Below are 26,639 nucleotides of genomic sequence, written 5' to 3'. Positions count from 1 at the left end.
GACGAACTGGAAAGCTTTTCGGCACCACATAACAAACCAAAATAGTGAACTCACGACAGTTGAAAGGTTTACTGAATTTCTGCAAGATAATGCGAATAAATGTACAAAGAAAGTCCCGATTCCAAAAGACTATGCTGCAGTCGATGGAGAGTATGAACATCTAAGAGCCATCAGACGACGTTCAGAAAGGGCATATCGACGCAGCGGAAGTTTAGAAGCATACAAAAATGCACAGAAAATCCACAGTGTAATGCGCAGACGGCTAGAAAATTTAGGTAAACGACGCTGGCGTGATTTCTGTGGCACTCTCTCCCCCCACACACCTGTTCCAAGAATTTGGCTTGTAATTCGAGCACTTAGTGGCCCTGTATCACAGAGCTTCCCATTTCGTGCTCTTGCTGTAGCTTTGGACAAACCGGAAGCTGTGGTAGCAGATGAATTTTGTCAACTTATCAGTAGGCCCGCCGCATCACAATGTGCCTTATTTGATAATTCTGTTGCATTAGCCAGTCAGAAAATTAACGCTTGCTTTTGGGCCCAGCATCCTCAGCTAGACCCTGTATTTACGTTAAGGGAGCTGCATTGTGCTATAGCATCATGTCGTCAAAAATCGGCCTCTGGACCGGACGGCATTACGTACAATATGCTAAAGAACCTTGGGCCCACAGGCACAACTATTCTCTTAGATATTTACAATAATCTATGGACGCAAGAAATTGTACCCGAGTCTTGGAAGTCTGCTCGCATCATTCCGATCTTAAAACCGGCTAAGACACCCTTGAACCTTGAATCCTTCCGTCCAATCAGTCTGACAAGCTGTTTATGTAAGGTAATGGAAAAAATGATTGATGCGCGACTTCAATGGTGGTGCAACAGAACTGGTGTATTCTCCAACTACTTGACAGGATTTAGGAAACAGAGATGCACAATGGATGCAATACTGGACCTAGTAACGTATGTGGAGCATGAACGCGCCTGTGGTAGTTTGACGGTCGCAGTGTTCTTGGACATCAAAAGGGCATTTGACACTGTCAGTCACACTCATGTTCTGCTGAGTATGTTGGAACACGGACTGTCCGGCAGGTCTTTGCGGTGGGTATCCAAATTTTTATCAGGTCGTAAAATATTCATTCAGACAAGCGAAGGAAAAAGTGCAGAACACGACGTCAGACAGGGAGTGCCACAAGGAAGCGTACTCAGCCCTTTTCTTTTCAACTGTGTTATGGCTGATTTAGCTAAAGGACTGCCTTCCAGGTTGAAATACTCCTTATATGCAGATGACGTGTGCATTTGGGCATCTGGCACGGACATACGGTTAATTCAGATTGCATTGCAAGACGGAATAAATATTGTCAACAACTTTTTAAAAGAAAGAGGAATGATTCTATCGCACGCAAAGACAGCTGTATTGCCCTTAACCTGTAAGAAGTTAAAGAACCTCAATCTCAATTTAGAAGAAGAACCACTAATGATTGTGACACAGCATCGATTTCTCGGAGTAATACTTGATAGGCAGCTATCATGGGCACCTCACATAAAGAAACTCGAAAACGAGGTGAATACACTAGTGAATATACTCCGCAGAATTGCTGGCACATCATGGGGCGGATCTGCATCATCCATGCTCGCTGTTCACAATGCTTTAATACGACAAAAAGTTGCATATTCTGCAGCAGTGTTACACGGCCTTTCCCGCACTTCAGAGGAGCGACTTCAAAGACTATTAGCTAGGGGACTGCGCGTCTGCATAGGTGTTCCACGAGCGACTTCCAGCGGCCTTGTCATAGCAGAGACTCGACAACCACCCTTTCCAGTCATGAGAACAATTGAAACATGCCGCCATTTTTTTCGCTTACAGACGCAACACAGGGACCACCCATTGGCGCTGGATATTTTACTAAGAGATAAAAGCAATGCTCATAACGAAGTCCAGAGTAATGTACATATATTACCCAGCCATGAATTTTGGAACTCTGAAATGGACTATCCTCCATGGGTGCTTGTTATACCAAGCATTGAATTCTCAGTGGATGGCATTATTAGAAAGAGAGACATGTTCATCCAAGCTGCTCAACAACTAGCGCTTTATCAGATACACATGCGGTATCCAGGGTACATACATATTTACACAGATGGCTCAAGTACTACAACGTCTTCAACATCGGCATTTATCATACCACAGCTCAATATTCAGGAATCGTTTAAATTATGCCGCACGACGTCATCTACAACATCTGAGCTCTTCGCTATTCTGTATGCTCTAAAGTTTATAAACTCGGTAGCAGACGCTAGAAAATGGGTACTTTTCAGTGACTCACAGGCCGCATTAAGATCACTTTCCAGTACAAACAGGACAGTAATAAGTGATAGTATGACATACGAAACGCTGAAGGAGCTCACTAAAGCAAAGAAGGCGCAACATGAGATCGAATTCCAGTGGATACCTGGCCACTGCAACATTCCTGGAAACACAGCTGCCGATGAAGCAGCACGACAAGCACATCGTAAAGACGTTACTGTTTCTTTACCGATTTCGAAAAATGAATTGCGTAGTATTATAAAGAATACAACTTTCAGAATGAGCAAAACTGCTTGGTTTGACCAAAGTACAAAGAGCTGCGATTTATATCACATCGATCCATTTATTGAATTCAAATTTACGCTGGCATTAGATAGAAGGATGGAAACTCTAATTCACCGATTGAGGCTAGGTACCGCATACACAAAACATTTTTTGCACAGAATCGGCAGAGCTGAAACTCCCGAATGCGTTTGTGGATTTGTAGATGAAGACGTTTGTCACCTTCTCATAGACTGTCCACATCATGACGCGCCAAGACGCCGTCTTAAAAGCGAACTGTTCGCATTGGACCACAGACCATTTAGCATGAAAAAACTTCTGGGCCCGTGGCCAACTGGAGTTTTACAGTCCCACGCTTTAAGAGCATTAACACGTTTTTTACAAGACAGCGGGATTGCTGACAAGTATTAACAAAGAACAAGCTTTCATTTGTAACACATGTACTTATTATATACAGTATCATGTGACGCCCATCACGTGTGTGTTGTGAAATGAATGACGTGTCGACTATTATGTACATACGAGCGAATGCATCTTTATAAGGACCAGACGTGTGCTTTGTTGTTTTGTTGTTGTGTTTTGTGTTTGTTGTTTGTGTTTTGTTGTTTCCAGAGACTTCTTACAATGACTTTCAAACATTTACTTACCATTGTGATATGTACGTATAAGTGTGTCTTTACATATCTGTGCCTGAGTTTTCTATTTTCCATGCACTGCTTTGTATGTTTTTGCTTCAAGATACGTGTTCAAGTTTCAATTAACGGCTAAGGAGTAGCCGGCGCCATAATGGTGCGCCAACATCTCCTTATATATCATATCAATAAAAAAAAATAAAAATGCATTTGGTATACCATCCATGCCTGGCAATTTCTTGTCATCTAATTTTAGCAGTAGTGCTGGTATGCCTTCTTCAGATATAGACACATTATCCACAGGTTCCCTATAATCAAAATTGCTGAAATCCGGTGCGCGGCCATCGTCAATGACAAACACAGAGCCGAAATAACCATTAAGAGCTTCGGAAATTACTGCGTTATCTGTCACAGGGGCACCATCAATTGATAGAGTAGGAGGATCTTTCTTCTTTGGCAAAATGTGCTGCCAAAATATTTCTGGCGAAGTTTTAAGAAAGTTTTTAAGACGAACATGTTCGTAAAAATCTTTGGCCTTTTTAATGCTGTTCTTCAGTTGTTCGCGTAACTCCAATATCTTATCTGAGCCACCTGAGCATGGATACCGCCTGTACTGCCTTTTCGCCTTGTTCAACTTACGTTGGTGACGTGCAATCTCTTTCGTCATCCACGGATTGTGTGTACGCTGCAAGTGTCGTTTGTGTGGGATAAACTTTTTCACACAAGTCAAAACCAGGTTTTTAAAAAGCACCACATATGTTCAACAGTACAGACATCTGATTCGTAAAACGAGTTGAACAAAAAAAGAACTATCTGAAACATCCAAAATATCAACATTGCTAGCACGAGAAAACACCGGAACAATACACTCTTTCTTCGCCAGCCTTGATAGGAATTTCACTTCGAGATTTAAGCACACGAGCATGTGGTCTGAGACACCTTTGAATATGTCCACTCTCGGGGCACGATCAAGACCACTGTCACTAATAATGAAGAGATCCAAAATTGATTGAATATCTTCGTGTATTCTTGTAGGCTCTTTTACTAGTTGTATTAGGCTATGTAATGAAACAATGTCTACGAGTGGTTCAGCGGAGGCACAGAGTGCTTCAGAAAAATCACCATTATATAAAAAGGTTTCGGAATAATGTGCTGAGAGAAAGAAAGAGATAGAGAAACCAAGTTGAAAAAGATACGAGGATATAGAAAAACTTGGTTACCATGTAGTAGGGTGGAGTGGGGCGGGTGAGAGTATTTTATCTGATTTGATTTATGCCAGGCAAATCGGTACTTATTGAGTAGGGGAACATGACTAAAGGCTTAGTAATCGCCGAAAAACAAATAGAACAGTAAGAAACCTCAAGGAGGCACATTTGCTTGCTGGTAGGCACATATACACTTCCAGGTGAACCATAGGACAGCTTGGGGCTGAACATGCTTTTCATGCACTAACCCTGAGGTGTCAATGACGTCATGCAGAACCAGAGGCACTCCTTCAGGTTGAAGTCACGTTTCTCCTCATCGTCCTTGTATTTCTCCTTGTTGTTTCGGTAGCTGTATGGACTCAGCCGATCGAAAAGGTACATGAGGAAGCTGCGAAGAATAGGACACTTAAATAAGAAAAAATATTCTGCTGATTTCGAAGCTGCATAATATGTTCACTGCTGTCAACAGATTTTCCAACTGGCCTATGTAAACATCTAGCATTGCAAAAACATGAATGGACTGTACCACAAAAATCTACGAAATTCAGTGATGAACGGTGTGATATGACAAGCCACCAGCTTGTAGGGAATCTGTTACTATTAAAAGCAGGCAAAGTTGCGCTGTGTAATGAACCACAATACATATTTGATTTGAAAGGTCAACAGGCATGTTAGGTGTTGTGGCTGTATTAAATGAGTCTGGTGAGTGTCAGCATTATGTAAATTTGTCCTTTTTGTACGGCTCCTTTAGTAGTTAAGAAAATGGTTTGTACATAAAATGTATGTGTGCTTGAGGTTTTTGTTTTACTGTAGTTGCTGGTTCCATTTCTTTGAATGAATTAGAAATAATACGAGAGTACCAAGCAAAAAAAAATGCTTACAGTGTACAAACATCCCCATGTATGTGCCCAACTTCTGTGCGGAGCTGATTCATGCTGTTTTTTACAATGATTTATGCCATGTTCAGCTTACAGCTAAAGTTTCAGAAGATGAATTTAGCAAAAAAACAAAAAATCTTTCCCTGTGCCTTCACGTCTGAGCTTGAAACTCAAGGAAACTATGCAGTCGTGGTTTGCAGAAATAATGGTTTGCTGAAATACATGTTTTGGCAGTCAACTGAAATCCAACAATTTGTTTTTTAGAATTCGATGAATCGAAAGTTTTAGTGGTAAGAGTGCGCATTAAACTTTTATTGAAAAACATCATGGTACAAAAATAAAAAAAAACGATTTTATAATTATTTGAATATACTTGTATTTTATAGGTTGATTAATATTTATTCTTTGTACAAGCATACTGTATAAGCAATTTTAAACCAAATGAAAAACACCCGCTGACCAATTATGTGCTACCGACATTTAACGCCAGAGTCTCTACGCCAACAATAAGGAAGTGGTACTAAGGCTGTCTATTGCTCCCATTACTAAAGGAACACTTCATTACCCACTTATAAATTATTTACCTGATTTCTAAGTGAAGGCTTTTGTAAATGAAACTTTCACCAATGTTGTGCCTACACAACTGTAAAAATATTTTTATGCAAATGTTAAAGGGCGAAAAAAATCATTCCCACTTATTACAATTCGATTGAAAACTCAGTAATGCAAGGCGTGGCAAAGTATATGCCACTCTGAATAGTCCACAATAGCAATTGAGAAGATTTGTCACCTGCCACTGTCTTCAGAACCTGCTTTACAAGCAGCAGTTACAACTACCAAACTTGTTCACCGTCTTTTGAAGAATCTCAAACTTACCTATACACTTAAATCTGTTTACGTCTTAAGAGTATTCATCAAGCTATTGTCAAGCGTTTCAATCTTACAAATAATAAATGAATGCATACTGGATGCCCATAGAGATTTCTAATTTTAATGAGTCAAGATTTTAACTTCCTTAGGTATAGTCACACCACACTGTGCGCCGTATATCTACCATATATGTTGTGAAAGTGAAAACATATGATTTGAGCAAAGAGAGAATATTTTAAAGGCCCACATATTATAATGTGCTCAGACACACTTAATCATAAGCAGCAGGAGAACTATCAACAAAGTGAACAACTGCGTAGGTTTGTGCGTTGCTCCACAGACAAATAGTGGACGCTTCACTAATTCGCAAAAGGATTAAATATGACGTAGTGGACACTTAACGACTGTGTTTCCAGTAGGCATTCAATCATATACTTTGAAACGGCCAATCTTACGCGCACAGTATTTCGTTTTTCCTGACGGCGTGGTTGAGGCGTGCACCGAGAACTGAAGCAGGCTTGCATTTAAGAAGATGAGCGTGTGAGGCCCGAATATGCTACCATGATCTGCTCTTGAAGGCGAAGCTCAAGCACACTTCATTTTCTTTTTTTTTTCAGTCATCGTATCCACATAGGGCTGTATTTTGTACAAATACTTTTTAAAAATTATCTAAAATGTTAGAAGGGGAAATTTTTGCAGTAAACTCTCATTTATATGAGGAAAACATGGGTTTCAAATAGTAAACAAGCGTATTTATAATAGATTTACAACTTGTACACCACTGTCTGTGTGCTGTGCATATCTGACGAAGATACCTTCTCTGTCGTGATGGGATTAATAGAATAAATAAGCACCATCACAGCTGCGTAATCACTACTATATAAGCTGACATATGATAATGACATGACTAAACCACCTTTGTCACTGTATATTCCAGTAGCAGCAGTGTATTGTAGCAGTTTTATTGAAAATGTCAAGAGTAGTGAAATGATACCTTGTGAAAAAGTAGGCAGCCAGGATGCATCCCCAGACGTTTCCTTCGAGCACAGTGAGGAACTTGAAAAGCGAAGACTTCACTTCGGGTTTCTTCATGAGAATGGAGATACCCACCAGGTCGTAGTAGGGCACTGTGAAGTCCACCACTGTTTCTCGCTCGGCCATAACCGAAATTGGCCCCAGAGCGATGTCAGCGTTCTGCAATGCACAATATCAGCAACCAAACATTACAGCATTTTTCTGGATTCCCCCCTCCCCCGCCCCTTTAATGTCACATATAGAACTTACACATATTGTAAAGTGACATGTTGTTAAACTTGTAGGTATCAGGGTTCAATTCCTGGCCATAAGGCTGCTATGATGAGGGCAAAGTGCAATAACATCTATGTACATAAATTCACTTAGATGTTAAAGAACTCCAGGTGATCAAAAGTATTCCATAGGCACCCTATATGGCATGCATTATAATAATATTGTGGTTTTGTTGCAAAAAATAACAGAAATTACTATTTCTAGACCACGTACTTTGTTTTTACTAGTAATCTGCATTGAGTACATGCTAAAGGGTAACAACAATGCCTACAGTGGAAGAAAAGTTTTTACTGGTGACTAGACCACCGTGTTTCATTTATTTACTGTCCCATACCTTCATCTTCAAGGTGGTATGATAGCGTAAATTGTATATACTTGATTTAACGTGTTTAAGATATGGGTGTATGCATACCACTTATGGATGCCGAAAGTACTTCTGGTTAATTTGCTGGTGTATCTTTAACCATTATTAGCATTTTTTTCTTTGCCTTTTCTTGACCTTGTCATATGAATAATTCTGACCTGTCATCAGGCTTTTTGCCCATTCTGCTCAGTACAATATCACGACACATTCTTGGAACAATTCATGGAGCCTGAAATCAGCTGTCTGTGCAGAATTGTTGTCACTGTATTTTTTTAACCTTTAATCACTGAACTGATGTTCTCTGCAATGAATCACTCGTAAGCATGCTGAAGGGACACTAAAGAGAAACAATGACTTGTTTAGATTGATGAGCGGCACTCTGAGAAATCTAATGTCATTTGTTTCACTATCATAAGTTCATGATTAACAGGAAAAATGAAAGTGGTAGTGTCATTTTTAAATTTTATGCCGAAATCTCCGCACGTGATGTCCAAACTTTCAATAGAAACTTTTAATAATTTAGTGACATTGACTCGATGAAATTTTTTAAAACTTCGTATGCTAGGTCTATGGCAGCCACAGATGACCATGTTTTTTATTTTTATCGATTAGATGCGACGTATACGAACAAGTAGACGCCTTCAAAATCGGTGACGTCGTGGTGTCTCCACCCATATTCTCTTTTCACGCATTTTCTTCCTTACTAAGCGTTGTGTCGCTTGGTTTTGCTCTTTGGTTCCCTTTTAGTGCATCGCATTCGCTGCAGATGTCAATAGCCTCTTCCAAATCTATTATGACCTTGTTACACTTTTTACAAACAGCAACATTTTGAAAGAAGCTACGGAGAAGCCCAAAGTTTTCTAGATTGTAGCCAAACTTATGCTACATACACGGAACAATTACAGTACTACATATTGGTCCTCTAACCAACTTCTATGAAACTCGCACTTTGTAATGCTGGTTTCTCATTGGTCTTGGGTAAACCAATTATCGTTCTAAATTCTTGTCATAGCCAATAATCGTTCTAAATTCTTGTCATAGCCCATTTGCTATATAATCATGACATCGTCTGAGCAAGTGAGACACTTGAAAAGCAAAACAGGCACCTGACAACAAAAATAGTTGGAGCGAGAACACCAGGTACAGGAACCCGACTGGCAGGCAGCACATCAACGATAAGAAATTATATATTCAGCAATAATTAATGCTTCAGCACACATAACTTAGTACCTGAACACTTAATAAAAATATAAATAAATAAAACAGCGTCATAATGAATAAACAGTGAAACATATTTAAAAAAAACAGGGCATTTATCCCTCTCTATCACTCCACCAATTTTTTTTTCAGCGCGTACAACAATTCGACGTGGTAGTTAAACCTAATAACGAAGCAAATTTGACTGCATTGGAGTGACATGATGTAGCTTTCAGCGCACAAAATGACACTGACACAGCTACATGTTGGACACACATGTCACCCTGTTTTTTCGTCATTTCATACGTCAAGACCTAGAACATTTAAGACCACTTTGAAAAGGCTCTCGAGCTTGCATTTCCGCGAGTTTTTCTTTTTGCGCCAATAATTTTTTTTGCATTCTAAATGAAAATTTCACATTTAGTGAGTTACTCAACCATACCCCCTTTATCCCACATTTATTAATAAGCCACTTAGCAAAGTATGCTTCAGCACAGCATTTAGGTACTGTTGGTGGTGCACTTTTATGAAAGCTGTAGAGCGGGCATATTTACTTACAGCTGCTGGATTGGGTAATGCATGTCATAGATTTCTTCATACAAAAAATTTGTACTTTTGGTGGCACAAATATTTTCTATGTGCTGACATGTCGGAACCCTTAAACATTTCGTCAAGGGGATGTTAGTTCTGGGATATATTTGTCATAGATTTGAGTATGTATTTTTGTATAGGGTGTCAAGATGTGTCATAATGTAGAAAATAATTTACTTGACACTATATCAAAAGCCCTGATGTCGGCGATCAACTGTGAGCTGTAGATAGGGCCCTCAATGCAGCAATTGCGCTTGGCCTCACTGTCCCAACATGGGAGCGGCCCGCTGCATGTTGAGTCATTCACCTCAGGACTTACAGTAAAGTTTCACACCCATTGATTGTATATTGACGCTTCAGGGGCCAGTGGTTCGATGGAAAAAATGGTAAGAAAGTTCTTTGCAGGCATTTTTCAGCAAAAAGGGAAATTTTAAAATGGGAACTTCTCTAGAAAAATCTGCTTAATTGTGAAAATGTTCTTTCAGAAGTGATTTCTTGTTTTAGAAGCTTTGATAATTTAAAATGTACATCTACATGTGCACATTGTCTTGCTTGGCTATTCTTATAATGTGAAAAAGTGTGCCTTTTCAGGCTGCACAAAAACAGCCTTCCGCCACCCAGCTCGAAAGATGTATTCTTGTTTGTTGTACAGATTGAGCTATTATTACTCTTGATAAAGCAACTTGCAACCCTAGAAATTTTTATGTCCCTTTACCTTCCTAAATTCAATCTTATACAGTTAAAAACTCGATATAACAAAACACGATGTTTTAGATGTAAAGAAGAAAGTTGCAGACCTTGAAACTGACCTACAGAGTTCAATATTGTGATCAACCCGAAGGAACGAAGCTAACTTGACCATGAAACCCAACTTAACAAAGTTTTTTCTAAACTAGTGAAATGCAATGATTTCATTTTTATTTTGACATAGATGGGTTTTTCTTCGAGCATGTGCTCTAATGCTGTCACGTGATACATGAATGCACCTGAGTCATGGTCCTAACTTTGTTTCGAGGAGACTGATTGACGTGCTCATGCACAGAACAATAAATTAAGATATCGGTGACTTTCCCATTGAACAGCTAGCGCAAGCGATGGCACTGGTTGTTTTTATCATGCCATAGTTTATGCGGCAGATGCTAACGATCGTGTCCTCGCAACTTTCTTGCTAGGTTTGTTCGCACAGTCACTGTATTCATTCTCCACGTTTTTTACAGGCCAGCACCCCAGGATGACGTGACGTGCTGGCCTGCATCGCCCAGACATGGGGCCTCACATGTGCGTGTAGCACCCTTATGCACATGTCACACGTACAAGTGTGACTTCAACACAGGCATCGTCATGGTAGCTTTCAAGCTTCGCCTAATTACCTTTGTGGATGTCGAACAAACGAAATTTTCTTAATTTTAGGAATTTCTCGATTTAACGAAATAGTTCGAATGTGGTCATCACTTTGTTAAATTGAGTTTGAACCGCACCTTCCTGAAGAGCATCTGCCTGTCGTTCCACCTTAAAATTAAGAAATCATTGCGAAGCAACCCTAGCAAGCTGTTAAACTAGACTGTTCTGGTGAATGCCAGTCTAACAAATATACTCGCATAATTTACCAATGAAGATCAGCTCACTTAGTTATCCATCAGGAACTCTGGCAGTCTAGCTACAGGAGAGCATTAGAGAGAGTTTTTACAGGGTATAAACAACTAGACATTTGCATGTTGGCCTGCAGTTTAGAATAATCAGCCAGCTTACCTTGTCGACCAGCTCCCGGATCATTCCGTTCCATTGTTTAGTAGTGGTGTTGATGGAGCCAAACATCTTGTCCTGTACTTCGTAGATGGTGTACTCGAATTTCAGTATCTTCTTGATTTCGTCAATTAAGTCAATGCAGTAGCCCTCAAACTCGTCTTCTCCATTGCTGGTGTTCTTTTTGACAATGAACGGTGGTTGCTGGGTGCAGCAGAGATAATCAGCATCAATGGGGTGCAACTTTTCTGTTTAAATTGGCACTGTGCTCTTAAGCATTAGCTCAGTAGTCTTTAGCGGTCGTTTAAATAACTGGGACATTTAAACTCTCGGGAGCAGAGAAAACAATCGATAATCAAACTTGGCAAATCACATGTGTCTCATTTGGTGCTCATCAATAAGAATGGTTCTTGGATAAATGAACATAAGAAGAATAAACAATAAATTTTTACATAGAATAACTATATTGGAATGTGAGGTGTGGTTTTGCTCCGAATCAGAAGATATTGACATTTCAATGCACTGCAGTATACACAAGCTTCACTTAAAAAATATGATACCTAATTTGGCACTAAAAAGAAAGTGTAATGGTCACAGTAAAAAAAAAATTTGAAGTATTGGGACCATATCCAACCACTTGACTATACAAGTGTGCCTGTAGCACCTTAATGGGGCATGATGTTACGAGCAATGCATGCCAACTGTTGAAGGCAGCATTATCGTTTGCAACAACTTCTTATAATATGAGCTAAATTTAAAATCTCTACTGTTGAGGGTTTTTCAGGAAACAAGTGGGATCTGTGTATGTGTCCTACTACCTATTGAAAGTGAGCCGTTTCAGAAAAAAAAAACACTTTAGATCTTTTAATGCAAGCTTACTGCTGGCTTGTGCTCAACGAGAGAGGCTAAACCCAAACTCCCTATTACAAAAAGGTCAACTAAATGTACATTGTACGCCCACTTGATATAACGGCACTCGAGCAGCAAATGTAGTTACTGGTCGTGCACGCCTTCATCAGTCTAAATTTTTTCTCTGGATGAAGCTCAAGTGCTTCCTCTACAGGAAGAGACATTCCTGCATGAAGCGAAATGAAGATTGGATACTGCAATCAGCAGTACATAATGTCAAATTGGATCTTCTTTAAAAAATATATCATTGAATGATTGTCAATCTTGCATTGCACAATTTTTTAGAAAAATGTGGGAGCAAGAACGAAGGAAACCAGTATAATCGCACATTTAGAAACTCATAAGTATGAAATTAGCTTTTCAAGCTTGCGTCTTATACTGAATTGGGTGAAGAGCGCACAAAAATCTGATGGAAAAAAAAATACAGCGCATAGAAGTGAAATGGTTCATTTGGAGCATGTGTGTGTTCTGCGACCTTGTGAATACCATCAAAACAACTACTAAAGCCGCTTTCTAAAGGAACGAACCAGTTGCACCTATAGTTTACAGCAATCTATTCAATGGTTTTGGTTGAAAAAATTAGAACACGGTTAAGAAAAAATTAGGATATATGAATGCCGCTGCCCTGCAAAGGGTTAACGATATCTGGAAACGTCACGAACTACAGAGAATTATTGAAAACGCACAGTATCTTTTTGGCAAGTAATTATATTCCACAAAAGTGAATGTCATTGGGCGAGTGTAGTTGTTGCATAGGAAAATGAATAAACAGTGTTTATATTACGAGGAGAAAGAAGGGATGAAACAGGATGCTCTAACAACATTTTTGCAGAAAAGTGTAAATTTTAGCACTCGTTTACTTTGTTAGACACAATATTCATAAGAAATAACAGACAACAATGTCAGGAAAAGTATAGGGAATGTTATTGGAAGTTTTTCTAATGAATGTGAAGAATGAAAAGCGGACGGAAAGATAACTTGCCACTGGCAGGATCCGAAGCTGCGACCTTCGAACAATGCGTCCGATGCTTTACCACTGAGCTATGGTGGCCGTCATCCCCCTGTCCGCTTATTAGGAGGACTTAAGATATATATATATATATATATATATATATATATATATATATATATATATATATATATATATATATATATATATATATATATATATATATATATATATATATATATATATATATATATATATATATATCCTGAACTTGGCAACGTTTAACGCTAGAACCTTATCTAGTGAGGGAAGTCTAGCTGTGCTATTCGAGGAGCTAGAGGGTGTTGAATGGGATATAACAGGGCTCAGTGAGGTTAGGAGGACAGATGAGGCTTATACGTTGCTACAGAATGGCACGTTCTTTGCTATAGGGGCTTGGCTGACAGAAGAAAACTGGGAGTGGGCTTCTTAATTCACAGAAACGTTGCTGGCAACATAGAAGAATACTATAGCATTAATGAAAGGGTGGTAGGTATCGTAATTAAACTGAATAAAAGATACAAGATGAAGGTGGTACAGGCTTACGCGCCTACATCCAGCCATGATGACGCTTCAGTTGAAAGCTTCTATGAAGGCGTGGAATCGGCAATGAGCAATGTAAAAACACAGTATACTATACTGATGGGAGACTTAAATGCAAAGGTAGGGAAGAAGCAGGCTGGAGACCAGGCAGTAGGAGATTATAACATTGGCACTAGAAACGCCAGAAGAGAGGTACTAGTACAATTCGCAGAACGCAATAATTTACGGATTTTGAATACTTTCTACCAAAAACAAGAAAACAGTAAGTGGACATAGAGGAGCTCTAATGGCGAAAATAGGAACGAAATAGACAATAATTAGTGCACACCCAGGCATCGTGCAGGATGTGGAAGTGGTTGGCAAGATACGATGCAGTGACCATAGAATGATACTGTCTCGAATTCGCTTAGACTTGAAGAAGGAATGACAGAAACTGGTACGCAAGAAGCCAATTAATGAGCTAGCACTGAGATGGAAAGTACAGGAATTCAGAGTCTCGCTTCAGAACAGGTACTCGGCTCTTAGTGAGGAAACCAACCTTAGCGTAGATACAATGAATGATAATCTGACGAGTATCATTACGGAGTGTGCAGTGGAAGTTGGAGGCAGGGGAGTTAGACATGACACTGGCAAGCTTTCCAAGGGAACGAAGAATCTCATCAAGAAGCACCAAATCATGAAAGTCTCAAGTACAACAGACAAAATAGAACTGGCAGAGCTTTCAAATTTGATTAATAGGCGTAAGGTATGCGATGTAAGAAAGTATAACATGGAGAGAATTGAACACGCTCTGAAAAACGGAGGAAGCGTCAAAGCAGTGAAGAGGAAACTTGGGATAGGCAAAAATCGGATGTATGCACTAAGGGACGAAGAAGGCAAAATAACTACCAATATGGATAGGATAGTTGAAATAGCGGAGGAGTTTTACAGAGATCTGTACAGTAGCCGGGACAACCACAACCCTAATACTATAAGAACTAGCAGTAACCCAGATGACACCCCACCAGTAATGATAGAAGAAGCCAGGAAAGCTTTGGAGAGCATGCAAAGAGGCAAAGCTGGTGGTGAGGATCAGGTAACATCATATCTGCTGAAAAATGGAGGACAGATTGTGTTATAAAAACTAGCCACCCTGTTTACGAGGTGTCTGCTGACGGGAAGAGTACCAGAGTCTTGGAAGAATACTAACATCATCTTAATACATAAGAAAGGAGATAACAAGGACTTGAAGAATTACTGGCCGATCAGCTTGCTCTCCGTAGTATACAAGCTATATACAAAAGTAATTGCTAACAGAGTTAAGAAAACATTAGAATTCAATCAACCAAAGGAACAAGCAGGATTTCAAACAGGCTGCTCAACAATCGACCACATTCATACTATCAATAAGGTAATAGTGAAATGCTCAGAATAGAACCAACCACTATACATAGCCTTCATTGATTACGAGAAGGCATTTGATTCAGTAGAAATATCAGCCGTCATGCAGACAATGCGGAATGAGGGCGTCGATGAGGTATATATAAACATCCTGGAAGAAACCTACAGGGGATCAACTGCTACCATAGTGCTTCATAAACAAAGCAACAAAATACCAATCAACAAGGGTGTAAGGCAGGGGGACACAATCTCCCCAATGCTATTTACGGCGTGCTTACAGGAGGTTTTCAGAAGCCTAGAATGGGAACAGTTAGGGATAAGAGTTAATGGAGAGTACCTTAGTAACCTGCGCTTCGCCGGTGACATTGCAATGCTGAGTAACACAGGGGACGAATTGCAACTCATGATTACGGAGTTAGACAAGGAGAGCAGAAAGGTGGGTCTTAAAATTAATCTGCAGAAAATGAAAGTAATGTACAACAACTTCAGAAAAGAGCCGCGCTTCGAGATAGGTAACAGTGCACATCAAGTTATAAAGACTATGTCTACTTAGGGCAGGTAATAGCCACGGAGCCAAACCACGAGATTGAAGTAACTAGAAGAATAAGAATGGGGTGGAGCACATTTGGCATGCACTCTGAAATTATGACAGGTAGATTGCCACTATCTCTCAAGAGGAAGGTATATAACAGCTATATCTTGCCGGTAATTAGCTACGGAGCAGAAACCTGGAGACTTACAAATAGAGTTCAGATTAAATTGAGGACGACGCAGCGAGCAATGAAAGAAAAATGGTAGGTGTAACCTCAAGAGACAAGAAGAGAGCAGAGTGGATTAGGGAACAAACGGGGGTTAAGGATATCATAGCTGAAATCAAGAAGAGGAAATGGACATGGGCCGGGCATGTAGCGCGTAGACTGGATAACCGGTGGTCTATAAGGGTAACTGACTGGATTCCCAGAGAAGGCAAGCGGGTTCGGGGGAGACAGAAGGTTAGGTGGGAAAAGAGATTAAGAAGTTTGCGGGTATAAATTGGCAGCAGCAAGCACAGGACCTCGTTAACTGGCGGAACATGGGAGAGGCCTTTGATCTGCAGTGGACGTAGTCAGGCTGCTGCTGCTGCTGCTGCTGCTGCTGCTGCTGCTGATGACATATATATATATTTAAACTGGGGGCGTCAGTCAGCGCCCCTTGTTGCCACGACGTCGAGTGTGGAACACTCTTTCTTGCCTGTTTGGCATCATGTAGTAGGTGATCTTACCACGAGTTGGCGGCTGACCAATTATCCGTCGAATACCACCCCAATGCATCAAGTTTGCCAGAATGGGGCCCTCGCTAATAATGAGGGAAACTGTAAATTTAAGGGCCCGTTTTCTTTCTTGGACGCAAGGTAGTATATGAAAAACAAAGGTTGCTAGGACATACGCAATTCGCATTGCCATGCCAATGTGGGAATAAAGACGTAATAGAGCAATTTAAAAAGCTAAAAAAATAACTATTGCCAAGATTTCCAGCCGCTGGTTGTGGAAGTTCATGCAATTCTTAGGAAGCGAGACTGTGTCAGCACAGCATTACCCCTTAGCAGGAAAAAAACTTCCGTGGTTTCTTAGATAATGTATCTCAAGGTCACGTGCAACTATCACTTTTATCTTTTTGATAACAACATTTACAGCTGAGAAGAAATTTCTCTTCTTTTTAAACTTCTTACGTTTTTTTCACTCACACTGATGTAACATTGTTAACTGCATGTGCTAGCAGGCATTCTTTTTGCATCTAATGTCTGCTGCAGTAAAAATGTTAGCACATAATGTGATTTTCCTTCTCTGTTCTTATCTTAAAGCACTTTTTATTCGTTTCATTATGAATTATATTACCAAGTAAAACTGTGTAACTACTTATGAACTGTGACTACCTGGTCCCAGCCTGACACCAAATGCTGCCATCTAATTTGCAACTGCACCCTGTAGGAAGCCATCAGAGACCAGGTGGCTCCTATCTAGCCCCAGTTGTAGGCAAGCTAAAAAGCTCACATCTATTTCCAGTAGGAGGCCAACTGAGGCCAATTGATCTCTACTGGGGGCTGGGGCCACTGGATGATACAGTTGAAAGACTGTATGATGATAACTTGGATCAATTCCAATCGAAATTGGACAGCATGACTGAACACACAAATAGTTCATGTTAAAATGTTTTGAAGGTGAAACAAATTGCTATCTCTTGCTAAAGGAAACCATGCGTAGATGTGCAGCAGCCGGCGATAACGCTTACACTGGCAGCGACGTTGAGCCTGGCACTTTTCTTGGCGTTGTGCATAAGAGAAACCTGGGGAGGCGCAAAGCACTCAGTGATGGACCGCGGTGTTTTCTACTGGAACATGCCAATTGCTTATAACGGTCAATGAGAGACAGAAAACTGTGATAGGACACAGTTACCCGCTGTCCGCTTTTACTTAACGCGGACGCTGCGAATTTTTATTGCTCAACAACACACATGAGAAATCTCCCACCGGCACTATCTTGGAGGTCAAAAGCCAGTGGCTATGTATACGCAAAGCCCCTATACATCGGGTGGCTGTTGAATGGGTGTGCTGCGCGAGCAGTCGGTTTTTTAAATCAAGAAGCTTGCTCGCAGGCGCTGCCTGTCTCGACGTTGCGAGGCGAGAGAGGGGAGCGCAGGAAAAAGAGAGAGAGGGAGGGGATGTGCATGCGCTATGGGGGTGTAAAGGCCGCGAGGAGAAATGCCTAGAGGAGAGAGAAAGGGAGAGATCGTAGGTTAGCAGTCGTTCCCTGCGTTGGCGTTGCGAGGCCAAAGAGAGAGAGAGAGTGAACGCACATCCGCAGCAAGGGCACGCCGTGTCGCCTGTAGGCAGACAGAAATTAGGTGCCTTCTTCCTTTTCCTCATGAACCACTAACAACAACAACAACAACACCGGATTGAGCTTAATTTTAAGCTGCTTCGCATCTAATAAAATCTCTAGTTTAGCAAAAGTACTTCTTTCGTTCTACTTACGACGATTGTGGTAACTCGAAACACTGTGACCGCAGCATACTTTTTCATATCCTCTCCCGGGCTTTCCACCAGCACTCCGTCTGGGTCTTTGTACGTCCAGTTTGCAACCTAAAATATATAACTATGTATTAAGCGCAAATATGGAAAAATTCTAGAAGTACTTCAACGATTTGTACCACCGCCTGGTTAACTTGTATTTGAAACAGTTCAATGCAGACTTGCAACTATGTTACATTTAGAAACTGTTTCCAAATCGGTCAAACTTTGCACGTATACATGCAACTACACGAAGTTGAAATTCTGGTAATGCCTTTTTTATTTTGCATCTGATTTCACAAGCCAACAGTACAGCTGGGCTATAATTAATCTGTTCAGTAGTAGGCAGCTGTCTCTACGTTAATCTGCTGTTCTTGGAATGACATAATCGAAGGTTGAAGAAAAGGTGGGCTAGAATGCGCACTGCCGCAAGTGAATGCAGACACCTGCAGCGTGTATCTGTACCCTAAACAGTGGAACTCCTTGTTACCACCGCATGTGTATAGTCACGCAACTTGTATGGAAGAATCACTCATGGTCACTTTACCAGTAAAAAGTAACCATGTTACAGTTACATAGGCCAAAAAAGTAACTCTGTTACAGTACAGTTACCGTAAAAAAGTAAGGTCGTTACTTTTCTGTTACTGGACAAAGTAAAGCATGGCTTACGTTTCAAATGATTTATTTAGTTACGAAGAGGTATGCGACGTGCGTAACGAGTCAAACGTCCATTGACGATGTTCCTTCCCTACGTTCCTCAAGGTGTACCAGACCTGTTCGAAGAGTTTTGCGTCCGCTATGCCTACAAATCATTGAAACACATGTTCGCGAAATCGAATGGCACACCGGCACATGATTAGTGCTAGATCACCTCTAAGTACGACGCGGTTACTGCGATGCAACATAACTACATCGGCGAAACAAGCAGCAAAAGATCAGGAAAGGACGACAAAATAAAAAGTTGCTCATATCAACTAAATGCGAGGCGCTGTTACGTGGCAGGAGTGTAGCCAGAATGTTTTTCTTGTTTTTATTGGGGGGGGGGGGGGGCAGAGGTGAGTTATATTTAATGTATGTGCGTGCACTTTTGTGTGTGTATATATATATGCTGTAATAAAGAGTGGCACAGCAGCTGTGGTGCATGGGCTGGACAACGTGGAAGAAGAGGCGGAGTAGAGCAGCTTGCTTTATGAACGGGTGGGTGTTGTGTATGTCTCACTCACTACAATGGTGCAGCCGCTCAACGAACCTTTGCGCAACTACCTGCATGCAGAAACCGTGCTACGGAGCAACAAAATTTCAACAAAATTGAAATATTTCGTGGAAGGTTTAACCCCCCTGCCCCTCTTGCTACGCCCATGTTAAACTGATTTCGTTCAACACTGCTGGACAGGGCATAGCTTCGAGCTATACAATGCCACGATGCTACCTCATGAAAGGAAGGAGTAGTGGAGGCAGGGGGAAGGAGGATTTCTGCAAATGTTTGCTAGGTCATGTTTGGCTGATGCTGATGGACTGATCGACGTCCGCTCCTATTCTTTTTTTTTTTGTCTCTATACACGGAGCATTGCTTCGTGCCAGTTCATGGCATTTTGCGTTTCAGCTGTTTCGCTATATATATATATATATCTTTGACGGCATTTCGCATTACAGTTACTCTGTAAAAAATAGTGTTGCAGTTACAAGTTATTGAAAAAAGTAACTAGTTACTGCCCAAGACTGGTACGAATGTCATGTATGACGACACTGGAAGAGGGGCACATCGCTGTAAGCCTTGGTTCTGGCAAAATAGTGAGATCACGAAGCAACATAGAGTAGGTCATTCTGGCTCCCCAGTGACAAAAACCAACTGTTGGCATTGCAAAAATATAAAGACACATGGCGCAACCTATATTTTTCGTTGAAGTTTCGGTGTAGTTATGACGTTATACCTCACTAGCCGCATGAAACAGTGACCAAAAGTTACTCTGCTGCGCTCTTTAGGGTAGAGAAACAAAGCAACACATTAGAGAGTTATGCCATTCAGTGACTTTTAGGCCAGTACAAAGAAGCACTCCATCTTTAAGATATCACACGCATCACGCAAGGTGAACCTCTGCAGAATGCAATAAGTTTGGTGTGACGACTGAACAGAGAAAATAGAAATAACCAGCTACTGTGCTGAGAGACATTACAAGATTAACTAACTCCATCATTCTAATGTATCCAAACAATATAGATGACGGTGTAGTTTTATGGCGATGACGTCTGTTACCGGCTCCTAAAACGGGGATTAAAATGAAGCCTACCGTGGTGAAAGTCGTCCTTTTTGGCCTCCGTGGGATATTGACCTTCTGTACGGACATCCTGATCTCTTGGTACCCGTTTTCCCTTTCTCGTATCACGACGGGCCCGAACGGTCCCACGTACTGCATCTGAAATATGGCAAATCACAGAAAATGTCTATTGGACCTGAATACTCAGATGAGCACTCACTTTTTCCTTTAAAGGAGCCCTTCTACACTTTGTGAGCATGATCAGAAAACACTGCCGATCGCTAGTCGAGGCTCTCTAAAAACGCGGGCAAAATATTATAGCGCAGCACGCGGCCTGAAATTCACAATAAATTCTCAAAGTTAGCTAAAAATTACTTTTTCTTATCTCGACAAATCACAATACAAGCTCAACAAACAAATAAAAAAAGCTAAACCAGTGAAAGCTGAAGCGTGCGGCCCTGGTGTTTTGCAGTGAGTTCAATTCGACGTGACACTGAAGCCTTTCACAATTGTTGGCCCAATCTTTGTGCTTAATAATGAGGTTAGACACACGTTTGGCTTGGGTTTACCACAGCGTTTGTTTTGCATGCCGCACGACGTGCTTCGCATGATCACGATCATGTAGGAGTGTAATGAGCGGTTAAATGCGTTTCGCAAAGCGTTAATTAGAGCGGTTGTTCTCGCACCACAGGCGGTCACAGACGTCGCAGCCGAAGCCAAAGTACTGCTACAGGAACTCACGGCGAACGTGCTCCGGCAATCATCCCGTTGACACCGCAACGCAACCTAATTGTTGGGTGTAGGCACTGCACCATGTCACCTATAGGCAGGAAGAAATTAGGCGCCTTTTCCCCTTCAAGAACCACGTATTCATTTTGCAGCGTGGCGTTGTTGCAAGCATTTGATATTGTGAGCGAACTCCGTGGCGTGGTTTGCTGGATCCGCCCACCACCAGTGCTTGCATTCCCATTCGCGATTTAGTGCGGATTTGAAGGCTGCCGAATTATCGGTACGCAGAACTGCTGCCGGCACTCGGCCTCCCGGGCCTGTTTCTGTGCCAGGACTGCACCATCAGCTGGGCGAATACGAGCTCTCTCGTGTTTCCACTGTCAGCGCTCATCTGAAGTTGTCCGGGGCCTACCCATGTGGAAGGTTTCAGGAGAAACTGATGCGTGTGAGCTCGGCCGCACAGCTGTGATGAGATGGACGACGTCACTCACAATGCAGCCAATGGCGCGCGTGCTTGGGTATACGACGCTGCGAATGACTAACTGATAGGGCAGCCAATGGAGGCTACTCGTGACGCCGCTGCCGGACAGGTTTTCACGTTTTTCCTAGCCATGTACAGCTTTCACTGTAAAATCACTTACCACAGGTATTGCATCCGACAATGGTTGATTTGAGCATGGCTCGGTTGATCGTTACTTCGCCACTGCGAAAAGCCGTGGTTTGTCAACCCGCATGCGTGCGATCGCACGAAAAAGCCGCGTATTCGAAAAAAAGAAAAAAAGAGAAAGAGCGCTCGTGGTAACGAAACGGGCGTGACGTGTTTACTTTTTCCGTGCCATCCCTCCCTGCTTAGCTTCCAGCACTTTCGTTGGGACGAGAGAAGAGAGAATGCAACTGCAGCGTGCGACAAATCTTTGTAAATCTGCTCGTACTAGCCCGATTATTAAAATTTTTGCAGAGGTGAATTCGTGAAGCAATGAACTCCATTAGTAAATCCATGCTTACAAAAGTGTTGCAAGGCCCCTTAAAAATCTACGTAAATTATGTCATAGGCAACGCTCATCGCTAATATTCGGTCGAAAATGCCCCCCCCCCCCTCACACACCTGCAGGATTCAACAAGCATCTTGAGTTTCCGAATTTGGTATCGGGATCCTTTAATGGCACAGGGCCTATATTTCCCATGCATTTAGAGGCTTCTTTTAATACTTATTTATTCTGAAACTACTCCGTGTAAAGCTTTCAAGTTGGTTTCACGTTATTCATCGGCGTCTCCTCTTGCAGTGGAACTTGAGTTATAGTTGTATTTCAAGCGTTGACATTTTGGTTATTATTTCAGCAAAGCTAGTAATATTAGTCATTATTTTTTCCAAAAAAATGGCCAAAATAAATAAAGCTATTCCGCGTATGTGCATCCTTCTAGTTTAGTATCTTCATAAAAGACTGCCTCGTGTTTTTTTAGTTGTATTCATAATACGGCAATTGTAACAAAAATTGATTTTGAGATATAAGAATTTAAATAGGAAAAACAATTTTATTTCATGTTTAGTTCGACAAGACGTACCGAAGAATTTATTCCATAGCAAGTTGCCTTATTGTTATCACACGAATCAGCTTTATGCCTCTTTCCTCGGCTTGTTTTGTCCTACCTTCCTTTTTCCTAATGGCGGAATACTGTCAGTGATGGTCCATCTGATAGAAACATACAGCAGTGTTGCGTATCACTGATGTGTCAAGCGGCTTTAACAACGTTTATTTGGGACACGCAGGCCGCCACCAAAGTTAAAAGAGTTAGAAAGGTGGCAGTTCTGAAGATTTCAATCCTTAAGAAAACAATCTACTGTGCTCTATACAAGTCTCACAGTTCCTCTGCATTTTGAGCCGACAAAGTTACTCGTAATCACGGTTCTTTAGAAGCACCACATTGATCAAACCATAGCTGTTGTAATTACAGGTAACATTTTGTTCTTTCGGCGACGCGTAATGAGGACATGGCTTACTTGCTGAAGTGTTCGCATAAGTTCCTAGTTCTGCCGGTCTTGTTTCTGTTAGTAGGCGAAGCTTGTCGATTTACAGTTATACTGTGCTCTCGAGATAGTTTCTTTCATTTGTCAACACGATAATATCTACCGCCGTTGCCACAGAATCAACCTAGACGCAACTAAACTGAACATATATGCACAGAACCACGTCTGCGACCTTGTCTTATAAACACAAGGTAAGTGGACATGGTAAACGCAATGGGTGTTCAAAAAAAAAAAAGGGTCCATTATGTGATTTTAAGAAGCCTGAATGCAAAAAAAGAAAAAAGAAAACCTGCGAAGCTCGGGGGAACTACCAGATTTCATTGAAAAAAAAAATCACTTTAACAGAAAGGTCAGGTTGTGTATCGTTTCAGAAAAAAAAAGGCTTCGCGTTTTATCAGTTTGTCTCGAAAACTTGGTCTTTTTGCCACAATCAAAGCGCGAAAAGAAGTGTGGGCCACTGAGTATTGTCAAAAAATGCCTTATCTCTTCAAACAAGCAAAAAACAACTTTGAATTTTTGTTTAAGTTTAACCTTACGCTGTTCCCTTTACCGACCATGGAAATGGAATCTGACAAGAGACGCACTGCACGCACCTCCATCATCGTCGTTCTGAGTGTGATGTTCCGGCGAGCCATCAGCATGGAACTGGTAAGATTCATGTTGGTGCACGTTGGGTGTTCCAGGTCGGGTGGAAGCCTTCTGCTCGCTCTCTCTTGGCTAGCTGCTCGGATGATCATCCTCGTGACGTCGATGTAGAAGGCCGCGTCAACCTGCATTATAAGCGCACACTGAGCTCGTGGTATCTCTACAACAAAATTGCGCGACGATCTCAGCTAGGTGGTAGAGCACAGTGACTGGTCTCGATAAAAAAAAAATATTGTACTTGATAGTGGTGCCCTTTAGATATAGGTGATACATGGTGATCACTGATGACACATTATATGAAAAGGATTGCTCACTCAGCGCAATCGCCAACCGGGCCTGCCAGGCTAACACCGACTATGGCCACGTTATCACATCACCACCATGCATCACCACCGCCATCATAGTTTTAATGCTTTTGGGTGTGAAAAGGCTGATTTTGTTGACTGCAGCTTGTTGTTGAGTGGTAGTCACAGCAGCTCACTTCCAGGAAGGACAAGAATGAGACAATGGCTCAGTATGGCGACGCGAGCGAAGTGTTACGTTTTGTAGCCATACAAAACCAGGGAATTCGCGTTTGGTGAACGGCAAATCAATGGGGACCTGACCTTTTCAAAGCTTATAACGAAAGAACCGTGTGTGCCGATTGTGGCGAAATGAGCGGCTACAGCTCTGCACACAGCAGCGGCTGCACAGCTTGTCAGACAGCAGTACATCACTACACGTCGAGGGATTAAGATACCGAATATATGCTTATACTTCCGTTCTTTATGCTGATGCATATTGTTTTCTTTATTCAGCGTGCGAGTTCACGTTGCTACGCCGCTGTTTGTCTGCTGACATTGATTTAAATAGAAGCAGTAGGTTGACAATCTTCGTGCACTGTTCAGTATGCTGCACAATGTAGCACATGAGTGCAGTCACATGGTTTTATTTCATATTTCATGGTACTTTTTTTAAAAATGCTGTACAGAAATCACTGCGCAGAATTTGCATCGCAACAAAAAATTAGATCGATCATTTTGGATTGATTGATTGATATGTGGGGTTTAACGTCCCAAAACCACTATATGATTATGAGAGACGCCGTAGTGGAGGGCTCCGGAAATTTAGACCACCTGGGGTTCTTTAACGTGCACCCAAATCTGAGCACACGGGCCTACAACATTTCCGCCTCCATCGGAAATGCAGCCGCCGCAGCCGGGATTCGAACCCGCGCCCTGCGGGTCAGCAGCCGAGTACCTTAGCCACTAGACCACCGCGGCGGGGCATCGATCATTTTGGAATGCCCTCTACAATGTAACGAAAGACGCTTATTCTTAAATTCAATATGAAATAGTTTTGAAAACTGAACTTTGTTCATAAACTAATTAGTCAAATATCAAAATACCCTTAACGAGCACTGGACGATTCTAAACCAGATGTATGTGGTTGAGTCCTTTTAGTTGCGGTTTAATAGTTCTGTTTTTTAAACACTTGTTCTTGTTATGTGACACACCCCGTACATCCATTTGTCAAGCACAGTTTCATTAACTCTCTCCAAAAAGCGGGCCAGATAGAAAGCACGCTGCACACATCCGTGAATCGCTGGTTGGAAGGCAGTAAAGTTAAAACTCGTAAAGAACAAATACACAGCAAGTAGTCTTTTATAGATTACTAAATTAAAAGTTTGGTTGGTGATGCTTCGTTTCAGCGACACTTGCTCTCTTTTAAAACGAAACCGAAAATGAGAGAGCTGCTGCGATAATGTCTATAACGAAAAAATATTTGGTTCACATAAGGCTGAAAACTGATCAATATGTGGGGTTTAACGTCTCAAAACCGCTATATGATTATAAGAGACTCCATAGTGGAGGGATCCGGAAATTTCGACCACCTGAGGTTCCTTAACGTGCGCCCAAATCTGAGCACATGGGCATACAACATTTCTGCCTCCATCGGAAATGCAGCCGCCACAGCCGGGATTCGAACCCGTGACCTGCGGGTCAGCAGCCGAGTACCCTAGCCACTAGACCACCGCGGCGGGGCAAGAACCCACCATAGCGTAAATACTGTTAAAGAAGCCTTGCAACACTTTTACTCTTGAATGACTTCACGAAAGGGGCTTCTTGCCTCACGCCGCAAAAATTTTCAGAATCCGTCCCATACGAGACGAGTTATAAATACTTGTCGCATGGTTTGATTGCTGTTTTCTCTCTGTTCGTCATGGCGAAAGTGCTGGAAGCTAATCAGGGGGAGGATAGCATGGAATGAGAAATTAAGGCACGCCACGCGCACCCCATGACCCTGAATTTTTTTTTAGCGAAGCTTCTCAGGCTCGCACCCTGCTGTCATCGCCGTGGAAGCTCCCCGCCGCTTGCTCTCCGAGATGGAAGCGATGGCCGACGCAACAACTAGGGACGCTGCAGTTCCATCTTGCATCATGTCTCGCGTGTTCGCAAATCCCGCACAGCGCGCGAAGAAAGGGTGCACGGAGAAAAGCATCACAAGCGGCTATTCCTCGCGCGTTTCAGCTTGCTGCAGCATGCAAGTTCGGGTGTCAGCCCCGCGTACCGCAGCTCGCGAGCGGAGCTACGAAACTGTTCTGGTTCTAAAAAAACGCTCCCCACATTACCGCCTTTATGAAATACAGTGACGGGATCAGCCGCCTAGTCCTTTGCGTTCCATTTCTAAGCTTCGCTCATCGGTTGTACTAATACAGAGAACAACTGCCAGTTTTCTTCGAACGCGCGGATTTTCAGAGTGATTTCGG

At 41.8% G+C, this 26,639-nt stretch overlaps 1 protein-coding gene across 1 annotated transcript in view; it reads right to left on the bottom strand.

Annotated features, from left to right (window-relative positions):
• LOC119176648 (ionotropic receptor 25a) overlaps window positions 1-26,639 on the bottom strand; it is a 70,349-nt gene that overhangs the window by 22,666 nt on the left and 21,044 nt on the right. The window contains exons 8-13 of the mRNA XM_075877031.1: window positions 23,839-24,015; window positions 20,524-20,649; window positions 18,200-18,307; window positions 11,376-11,573; window positions 7,161-7,360; window positions 4,667-4,806 (exon numbers count right to left, since the gene is read on the bottom strand). Coding sequence (XP_075733146.1) covers window positions 4,667-4,806; window positions 7,161-7,360; window positions 11,376-11,573; window positions 18,200-18,307; window positions 20,524-20,649; window positions 23,839-24,015 — 949 coding nt within the window. The remainder of the gene's footprint in view (window positions 1-4,666; window positions 4,807-7,160; window positions 7,361-11,375; window positions 11,574-18,199; window positions 18,308-20,523; window positions 20,650-23,838; window positions 24,016-26,639) is intronic.

This window comes from Rhipicephalus microplus, chromosome X (assembly GCF_043290135.1).
Source record: "Rhipicephalus microplus isolate Deutch F79 chromosome X, USDA_Rmic, whole genome shotgun sequence".
Taxonomy (NCBI): Eukaryota; Metazoa; Arthropoda; class Arachnida; order Ixodida; family Ixodidae; genus Rhipicephalus; species Rhipicephalus microplus.
The sequence above is the reverse complement of the archived record's forward strand: the minus strand, read 5'-3'. Positions and strand labels throughout refer to the sequence as shown.